At 44.2% G+C, this 10,417-nt stretch overlaps 1 protein-coding gene across 6 annotated transcripts in view; it reads right to left on the bottom strand.

The window, feature by feature from the left end:
* The window catches only part of Dock7 (dedicator of cytokinesis 7), a 200,443-nt gene extending 190,920 nt beyond the window's left edge, over window positions 1–9,523 (bottom strand). For 5 of the 6 annotated variants that reach the window (XR_013049236.1, XM_076564550.1, XM_076564549.1 and 2 more), the window contains exon 1: window positions 9,362–9,499. Coding sequence is in view for 5 of the 6 variants with exons in the window: in XM_076564550.1 (XP_076420665.1) it covers window positions 9,362–9,399 (38 nt within the window). In the remaining variant the exon portion in view is untranslated. Of the gene's footprint in view, window positions 1–9,361 lie in introns of all 6 variants that reach the window. The other variant, XM_076564551.1, reaches the window with a different exon arrangement.
* Between the last annotated feature and the right edge of the window lie 894 nt (window positions 9,524–10,417).

Below are 10,417 nucleotides of genomic sequence, written 5' to 3' on the forward strand. Positions count from 1 at the left end.
TTGATCTCCACAATATATAAAGAACTCAAGAAACTAGACATCAAAGCACTGAACAGTCCAATTAAAAAATGGGCTACGCCGGGCGTGGTGGCGCACGCCTTTAATCCCAGCACTCGGGAGGCAGAGCCAGGCGGATCGCTGTGAGTTCGAGGCCAGCCTGGGCTACCAAGTGAGCTCCAGGAAAGGCGCAAAGCTACACAGAGAAACCCTGTCTCGAAAAAACCAAAAAAAAAAAAAAAAAAAAAAAAAAAAAAAAAAAAAATGGGCTAAAGAGCTAAACAGAGAATTCACAAAACAAGAACTACAAATGGCTGAAAGACATTTAAAGAAATGCTCAACATCCTTAATCATCAGAGAAATGCAAATCAAAACGACTCTGAGATACCACCTTACACCTGTTAGAATGGCTAAGATCAAAAACACCAATGACAACCAATGTTGGAGAGGATGTGGAGCAAAGGGAACACTCCTCCACTGTTGGTGGGAATGTAAACTTGTACAACCACTATGGAAATCAGTATGGCGGTTTCTCAGAAAATTAGGAATCAAACTACCTCAAGACCCAGCCATCCCACTCTTGGGCATATACCCAAAGAATGCTGATACATACCATAAAGATACATGCTCAGCTATGTTCATAGCAGCACTATTTGTAATAGCCAGAACCTGGAAACAACCTAGATGCCCATCAACGGAAGAATGGATGAAAAAAATGTGGTACATATACACAATGGAGTACTACTCAGCAGAGAAAAACAATGAAAGCATGAAATTTGCAGGCAAATGGATGGAACTAGAAAATATCATCCTGAGTGAGGTAACCCAAACCCAGAAAGACAGTTATGGTATGTACTCACTCATTGGTGGATTCTAGATATAAAATGAACAATCAGACCACAACCCATAGAACCATAGAGGCTATATATATATAGCATGGAGGTCCGTAGGACGACTGTGGCATATAATAAATTTCAGTTTTACTCAATTATTGAAAAAAAAATAGCCAAATGAATGGAAACACATGAACTATGAGCCAAAGACTGAGGGGCTCCCAGCTGGATCAGGCCCTCTGAATAGGTGAGACAGTTGATTGGCTTGATCAGTTTGGGAGGCATTTAGGCAGTGGGACCAAGTCCTGTGCTCATTCCATGAGTTGCCTGTTTGAAACCAGGAACTTATGCAGGGACACTTGGCTCAGTCTGGGAGGAAGGGACTGGACCTCCCTGGACTGAGTCTACCAAGTCGATCACAGTCCTCGGGGGAGGACTTGTCCTGGAGGAGATGGGAATGGAGGGTGGGCTGGGGGTAAGGGGAGGGCGTGGGAGGGGGGAGAATAGGGGAACCCATGGCTGATATGTAGAACTGAATGGTATTGTAAAATAAAAAATATATATCACAAAAAAAAAAAAAAAAAACCTAACAAGCTAGGAGCTGTAGAGGTAGCTCAGCAGTAAAGAGCACTGACTGTTCTTACAGAGGACTCGGGCTGGATTCTCAGCACTGTCTGTAACTCCAGTTCCAGGGGACCCAACGCCCTCACACAGACACATGCAGGCAAAACACCAGTGCACATGAAACAAGTTATTAAAAGAAAAGGAAAAGTAACAAGACATCCAAAGTGGCTGCCAAAAAGTCCAAACGATTCAACAAAGCACAGCAGGACGTAACCCTGGGGACTGAGCTGCCTAGGAGAGGAGAAAACAGTCAAGTAGGGTCCCTTTCTGCAATATCCTCTGCTGATCGGAGGCGAGGCGTCTTTCTCTGTGCACAGACCTCCTTGTCAGCAGCAGGCACCCCTGCCAATGCTCTCTCCAGTTCTTGTGAAGGAAGCAGCAGCCAGGAAGACACGCCTCCACCTCATATCACTTCTCATCTGTCTCAGCTTCACCTCACTTTCTCTTGTTCCTGATGCCCTGGGATTATACTTCCCAAACAAAGCGTGGATTCTCAACCCTTAGCCTCTGTTTCTAGGGAACAAAGTCTGAAAGAATTTCTTACAAAAAAAAAATCACCTCTCCGCAACCGTCGGGCTCAAAAGTGAAACACAGAGTGCTTTTCCTTTGAGATCACCAACCTAACAGGAACACTCAACATTCACACAATGTTAAACAGGAATAGTCACAGTTACACAGTACTGTAAGCTAGTGGACAGCTTTCCATCAGTACAGCAAGACACCTTACGTAGGTGAATTATAACAACAAATTCGGTTGGGGTTCACTTGCGGAACTTCCAGTCCAGGCCAACGGTAACACATCATCAAGTATGGACATGGCAGGACAAACCTGGTCACTTTATGACCAGAAAGCAAAAGAAAAAGAGGAATATATAGGCCAGGGGCCCCAACGCTTCTGATGAGCTACAGACCTCTCCCTAGGCCCCAGCTCTTACAGGTCCCATCAACTTCCCAAAAGCCACCTGGGGAGCCCCTGTTAACATACAGGCCTTTGGGAGATATTATGATCCAACCACAGAGCAAAATAAAATAAATAAAAATTTTAAAGTTATTAATAGTTGAAATGTAATAAAATTTTATAACTCAAAAAATACAACTATCTATGTAGAAAATATCAAAGAATCTACAGACATGCTTTATAATCAACAAGAGTTTTGTGAGATGTAGTTGGATATTAAGGTTTGGATACCTAGAATAAACCTAAATGATGACGTGCAAGGACTTCAGAGAGAAAACTATGAAGCTTTTTTTCTGTGATAACGAAGTCCTAGATAACAGAAGAGAGAGATGCTGTGGATTGTGGATTGCAAACAGTATTAAAAGAGCATCATTTTCCACCAAACTGATGTGTAAGTTCAGTAATTCCAATATAATTCTAATAGGGTGTGGGGGGAGGAGTTTTTGTTTTTGTGGTTTTTCTTTGGGGGTGGGGGGCAGGGTATAGTCTAAAATTTATATAGAATTTCAAAGAGCTAAATGAAACCAAGATACTTTCTTTAAAAAAGGGAATAACTGGTCTACTAAATCCTGAAGATAATTAGAATTAAAATCATCGTAACTGGTGAAAAGACACACTACCAGATCTATGGAACAAAATCAGAACTTATGGCAGAGGTGGAAGTTACACGTCCATTCCGTTCACATATTAAGTCAGGTGGAATGCAAACCTCAGCTCAGGTTTGTATTAATAAAGCGAATGTCTGTCTCAGGATAAGGAGGTTTCTTATGCAAGAACCATATGGTACTGGGGTTGACTTAAGTTCAGTTTGGTAGAATGTCTAGCGTGCAGGAAACCCTGGGTTTGATATCCAACATCCCATAAACTGGACACAGTAGCCTGCACTCCCAGCCCTCAGCAGAGGCAGAAAGGTCAGAAGTTCAAGGTCAGGTCTTCCTCCACTACATAGGCCAGCTTGGACTACATGGGATCCTGTCTCGAAAAAACAAGCAAGCAAGCAAGCAAAGTAATAACCATAATAACATAAGCATAAAATAATAACAACAAAAAACTTAAGCAGCATTAAAACTGACAACTTTTCAAAAAGTTCCTTAGAAAGGATGAAAAGTAAGCCATAATGGGGGGTTGCTATACAAGTAATCAATAAATGATTAATACACTGACTGTATGCAAAGTACCCATACAAAATCACAAAGGAAGAAAATGGAGAGGGGGTGACCACAAAGATTTAAACAGGCAGTTTACAAAACAAGGCATTCAAATGGTCAATAAACACACAAAGCAGAGCTCAACTTCATTAATAATTCAGTAAATAAAAATTAAACCTTTACAACGCTCTAGCACCGTGAATCCAATAGACTGACAAAACTGAAACACTTGGCAGCACCAAGTAACAACAACATGGAAAGCAACATTGTTGTAGGGGCAAACTCCCTACCAGCACTTCAGAGAACAGCCTGGCCTAGCCTAATAAGCCGGGTGATACATGAAACTGCTACAAGTAACAACAAAATACCTCTCAACCAGAAATTCCAGAGTCGAGTAGACCCGAGAGCAGAGGTTCTCAACTTGTGGGTCATGACCCTTTGGGGTTGAACAACCCTTTCACGGGGATAATCCTGCTTATCAGATATTTACATTACAATTCATAACAGTAGCAATATTACAGTTATGAAGTAGCAATGAAAATAATTTTATGGTTGGGGGTCACCACAACCTGAGGAATTGTATTAAAGGGTCACATAGTAGGAAGGCTGCAAACCACTGCCCTAGAGAAATCTATGCATAGATGGGTCCCAGAATACACATGCTGTCTAGTAGTCAGAAACTGTATCATGGCATACTTACACAATAAAACACTACAAAACCACAAAAATGATTGAACTTTAACTGCAATCATGAATGACCTTCACAACTTCATAATTTTAGCAAAAGCAAAAGAATAAAGGAAACAAGCATGCAATACAATACTGTTCAATACCTTCAAAAGTAGAAGAGAAAAGCTATATTGCTTAGAAATCCATCCATGGGTGATAAGAGCAAATATATAAAGTAAAGGTTATCCCCCAAAGTCAACACAGTGGACTGGAATAATCTGAGAACAGGCAAGATCTGCCTTGTTTGTTTTACATTTTTAAGCTACACTTTCACTATTTCTTGAGGAAGGGGTGCATACACATGCCACAGCAGATGAAGACACTTGCCACCAACCTGGGCCTGAGTTAGAGCCCTGGGACCACAAGGTAGAAGGAGAGAACTGACTTCTGCAAGTTGTCCTCTGACCCCCACATACATATGATAGTATGTAGCATGCATACACACACACACACACACACACACACACACACCACTAGATAAATCTTCTATTAAATAAAAGAGGCATATACAAAATTTGAAAGGAATATAATTCACAAATGAAAACAACCAACAGACTAGTTATAGTTATGGTATATAGTTATAGTTATGGTGCAGTGAAAACACCTCTAACTGGAGAGCAAGGTGTAAACTAAAGAACGAGTCAAGAAAAGAGAGACCAGATTATAGAGAACTTAGAATACAGGAATGTTTGGACTTCCCACTGTCAGAAAACTGTCTTCCTGATTAAAGCTGTGCCTCAGGGAACCTGCAAGGCCTGTGAATAAGAGGGCAGAGTGACTGGGCCTGTGACTGCCTAGGGAGGTGTGGAAGTATGTTTCCCGGCTGCACTGAGGTGGGCGGTAGCCACATGGCACTGGACTTGAACAGTCAAGACTGAATCTAGCAGTATCTATTATTTGCTTTTTTGTTTCTTTTCCCAAAATTAGACTGTGAGATTCATTCATTATTGTAACTGAAGTTCATTCGCTTTGTTACTTTATAGCAAGTCAGGGGGAGGAAGAGGCAGCTATGAGAGGGTCACAGCTCCTAAAACCAGGGCTAAGGCAAAAGGGTCAAGAGTTAACTCAAGATCTACAACTCAGGAACACAGAAGCGAAGCATGCTCACACAGCCTAAGCATTCCTAAGAGCAGAAGCAGGAAGAAGTCAGGACCATGGCATATACCTAAGAGAACCGTGACTAGAAATGAAAAACCAGTAATCGGTGGCAGCCAGAATACCAGACAACTCAATAGGCCTTTGTTTTATACTGAGACAGGCATAGGAAGTCTTATGACAGAAGAGAAAGGTCCCTTACTTAAAGGGGATAAAGATGTTAGAATGGAAAGGGAAAAGTGTAGAACCACAATTCTGAGAAAGTGATAAGAAATAAGCTTCAAGATTACAGTGACATGAGGCCATCAGCACAACGGTGGCTAAGGCAGGAAGACCAGGTTTCAAAGCCAGCCTGGTTACATAGGGAGCCTGTCTCAGAGAGGGGAGAGGAATCTGGAGTAACTTCACCTGAAAGAAGATGGTAATAAAAGGTAACTGAACGGTCCTAGTCTCCCTCTAACATGTGGTTTAGAGGAGAGGAGACTAGATATTTGGCATTAAAAATTAGCGAGGTAAGGGCTGGGATGTAGATCAGTGGTACAGAATGCTCAGCTAAAGCTCATGACAGCCTGGTTTCAGTTCTAAAACAACAACAACAAAATCAAAAGAATTTATGAGGAGAAGGTGAACAGAAGATCAGGGAAGTCTCTAAGTCCAAAGAGAAAAGTGGGCAGGGCAACAGACAACATGCGGAACTATAACAAAAACAAGACTGGGTCCACGCAGTCAGAATCACTCACAGCTAAGAGGTCAAATATGAGCTAAGTAAGACTATGTTCAGTCCTCTGAAATAAACACCTGCCCCCCCCCCCCGCAAAAAAAGTTTTCATTAATTCTGCTTCTTGGCAAAAATTATAGCTAATCAAAAGTGGAAAGGCAAGAAAATAAGCATCAAGTTATGATGTTAACAGTGGGGGGGGATATGTTGCAAAAAAATACAAATAAAAAGTACAGTAACTAAAATCAGAAGACAAGGGTTTGACAACCTTCCTAATGAATTATTTGAGTTAGCAAATAATATCTGGTAACAAAGCAGTGGCTAATATTTTTTAATGCTCATGTCCCAGGCAGTTTCAAGTGTCTCAAGGGTATTCATTCATTTAATTCTCCCATTAATTGTATGGGTGCTTCTGGAAACCAAAACAAGGAGATCCGATCAAATGGTCAGAACTGCCCAGCTATAATGAAGGCAGTGTAGACAGAGCCTGAACCTGTGCAGTCGGGCCCCCAAACCAACATTCTTTACTGTGTTGTTATCCGAGGTATAAGGATAAGAATCTAGTAAAAATATACACAAATGTCCACCCTCTTGTTAAATATCAAGTCACAGGACAAAATGATCCGAATGAAATCCTACACCATTAATCTGCAAATAGTTAAACTTCATAAATGCATAAGTCGTGTCCTCAGAAAGGAGAAAGGTCAGAGAAGAGGCAGTTTCTTGATATGAGCAAAATACAGGAGGCCTGGCAGAGCTGAGCTGGGGTAGGCAGTCCGCTCAGGGATACATGAATAAAGAACTTTCAACAGCAGATCCCAGCCTCAAGAAAAACAACAGCACTCCATGCAAAGGGCTGAAAAAAAGAACTCAGCCAGAAAAGCTGATCAGCATGGGTCTTTATAAAGATTTCTGGCCCATCATGAATCTTTTTTTCTAAATAATCACACAGCAGTAGGCTTTTACAGAGCAATGGATTTCATATATACATATATTATGGAAAAGACTGTCACTTTGAAGAGAAGGTCCCAAGTGTCATTTCATACACACTACAAAAATGACAGAGCTGCTGTTTACCAAGCGCTCACTGCACACAAGGCTTCGTTCTAAGCATTTTAGAGATACTGGTTTCTTTAACCTCATAACAACCCTCTGAGGAAAGTCCTAGAATTATCATCATTTTTAGGGCAAACGGAAATGGAGTCAAGTAACTTGCTCAAGTTTATTCAATGAGTGGCAGGGCCAGGCTGTCAACCCCAACTTATCCCCAGACATCTGTTTCGCACTGTTTCCACTGGCCGGCCACTTAAAAGCACAGCTATCCTTTCTTCAGAAGTATTATTTAATGGTACTCAGTAACAAGGAGGACAGTATTCATTCATAACGGAGAGCTACTGATTACATACAGCATTCTGTCCTTGGTTTGCTGTCTTGGCAAATCCTACCAGCTCTACCAGCTTCAATTACAACCTGCTTGCTGATGATTCTGGATGCTAGATCTCCAGTCTCTCCTGTGTCTCAAATCTAATCAATGATTCCATTTAAATGATTTATAAGCCATCGAGGCAAAGATGTCCAAACCTGTATCATCATTTCCATCCAAGAGTTCTCCCACTCTTTAAACTTCTTCCTCCTGTACACAGTGACTCCTTCCATCATCCAGCTAGCTGCACAGTTATAAAGCTGCATGTCCCCGCTCTTCTGCAACTTCTACATCCAATCACTCACTCACCATCGCCATGTCTACCTAAGAGTCTCTCTTGCAATGGCACATACTATTCATTCCCTGCCTTAATTTGATAACTTTCAAGACTATCCTTACTTGTATATGAGGCTGTTTTCCACAACAGATTCTATTTTCTTTCTTGAGGCTAGTCCGGTTCCATCTGCTAACTCCATTCCCAGACAAGAGGATTGCCTTTATCTCATACCTTACCCTCAAAGGTGTACTTACTGTATGAGACATAAACTCTAACTCTATTTAAAAGAAATGTATAAAATGTGACCATTAATGGCGTGCCTTAAGGCCCAAAAACAAATTATTATTATTATTATTACTATTACTATTACTATTTCCAATCCCAATTACAAATGTTTGAAGACAGACAGTATGGGTAATACACTATGCTAATTATGCACTTTATACAAAAATGACCATTTAATATTCATGACAGTCTTATAAGCTAAGTACCATTATTTAACCATCTTTCAGATGAGACAACTAAAATGCAAGAGTTTCAACAAGGTCCCAATTTAGAAAAACAACACTCAGTGTTTGACTTCATCTTAGTCTCCCAGTAGCGCCCACATTCCTAAGAATTTATTTCACCTCTTAAGAAGAAAATGAAACACATTTTAAAACTCAAAATAAAAAAAAAAGAGACGTCTTAGACCTGATCTGGGCCAAAGGCGAGATGGAAAATGATGTTACTTTAAAAAAAAAAAAAAAAGTGTCCCCAAACCCTTAATACTGTGGAGGTCCAGAAGCTTAAAAAAGCCTTTCTTTGACACATCCAAAAACCTTCTAGAAATGCCAACAAGCTAAAAAGATTCAGAACCACAGAAATATAACAAAACCGTCAAAAGAAAAATTTCACTTGAATGTTGTCTTTAAAAATCATGTCAGAGAAATAAGGTTTTATTGAAACAAGCAAACAAAAAAAAAATGCCTAGTGCCTTATCCATAAGTACACTCCATAGTTAAATTCTACAAATATCCTTTAATTTTTATCCGGACCGGGAGGTAAACTACTGGGAAACCTTAACCTCGGTGGGTGGCTTACTCCTAGGAGGTGAACATCAGGCCCATGCTTAAAGCACAGTGCGGGTCGGGCCATCCATCTTCCTCTGGGGCGAGAGAAAGGACGCCCACCGAGCCCACGGGGGAAGCGGGGTGCTCCGGTGTCCCGCAGCCCGCAACTTTGCACTGCGGCCTCTGTGTGCGTGTGCAGGCGCGGGTGCAAAGCCGCTGGTGCGGACCGGGCACCCCGGGTGCTGTCAGCGGTGGCGGCGGGTGCGGGCGTGAGCGCCGTGGCCTCCTCGCCAGTTCCTTTTGTTGGGGCGCCGGGAGCAGGGGCGTGGGCGTGGAGCGCCGGGGCGGACTCGACTGCGGACACAAAGAACCGCCCGGCTGCCGCACGCCCTGCGGGCCTGGCGAGGCGCGGGCTGCAGGCCCCGGATGGCGCGGCCAGGCCCGGGGGGCCGCGCCACACCCACCCTCCCACCCCGCGAGGCCCCGGCCGGCTTCCCCGCCGCGTACCTGCTGATCTTCTGCGCGAAGGCGCGGCGCTCCGCCATGGCTGCGGCGGCGCGGGGCTGGGCGGCCTCCTCCACGCGCTCCCGCTCGCGCTCCCTCCCGCGCGCTCGCCCGTCGGCGCTCCGGACCCCACCGCGAGGATGGGCCCGGCCGCCGGAGCCCGGAACGAGGGTACCGTAATGCGCCGAGGAGGCGCGCACTAGGAACCGCTCTCCGCCCCCGCCCTCTCCCCACCCCACCCCCGCCTCCGCCCCGCGCGCCAATCCCGGCTGGAGGTCGGGTTGGGAGGCCGGTTGTGGCTGGCCGGAGCCGACGGGACACGGGGCGTGGAAGCCCGCCGCGGGCCCTCGCTGTCCCGCCGCCGCGCACTCACGACCAGGCAGACCCAGGACGGGCCCGCGGCCGCCGAAAGTGCGCGGAGCTGGGCTTTGCCCAAAGGGAAGGTTAGGGAATGGGAAGGGCCTTGCGGCCGGGAATGGCTGAGCTCGGTTCCGGCAGCTCCCCGGCTCCCGGCAGTTTCAAGCACCTTTCTTGCACGCCTCGACCTCGTGAGTGGGGTCTGGCCGGACAAACAATGGCTCTTCTTTGTGGAAAGAACTCTCCCGCGGAGGTGGTGTGGTAATCGCTGATTTGTGGTGCATAGCCAGGCTTACACGCATGGTTTTACTTAATCGCCACAACAGCTCATTGAAGTAGATTTTCTCCATTTTAGAGAGAAAGAAATGGAGACTGTGACTAGCCCTTGGTTCACACATGGCAAACTCTTCCCGTAAATGTGAGACCCAAAGCCCGGGCCTTATCTCCAAGAACAGTTACTCCTGTAAAGAATTCTCTTGTGAGTCCATCCCAGTAACGGTGGAGACTCGGTTCATATATGTCCACATACATGCATACCCATCAGACGAGCTCTGTCTTCTGCCCTTTTGATGTTCTAGAAATAATCTCTATCGCTGAAACTGACCTTGGCCGTTCTGTCCTAATGCATTGATTACTGAAATTGTGATGAAACTGAGAAAAATCCCTTGGCTTCTTGTAGCAGCTCTCCTTTTGAATGCTGTA

Source organism: Peromyscus maniculatus, chromosome 2 (assembly GCF_049852395.1).
Source record: "Peromyscus maniculatus bairdii isolate BWxNUB_F1_BW_parent chromosome 2, HU_Pman_BW_mat_3.1, whole genome shotgun sequence".
Classification (NCBI taxonomy): Eukaryota; Metazoa; Chordata; class Mammalia; order Rodentia; family Cricetidae; genus Peromyscus; species Peromyscus maniculatus.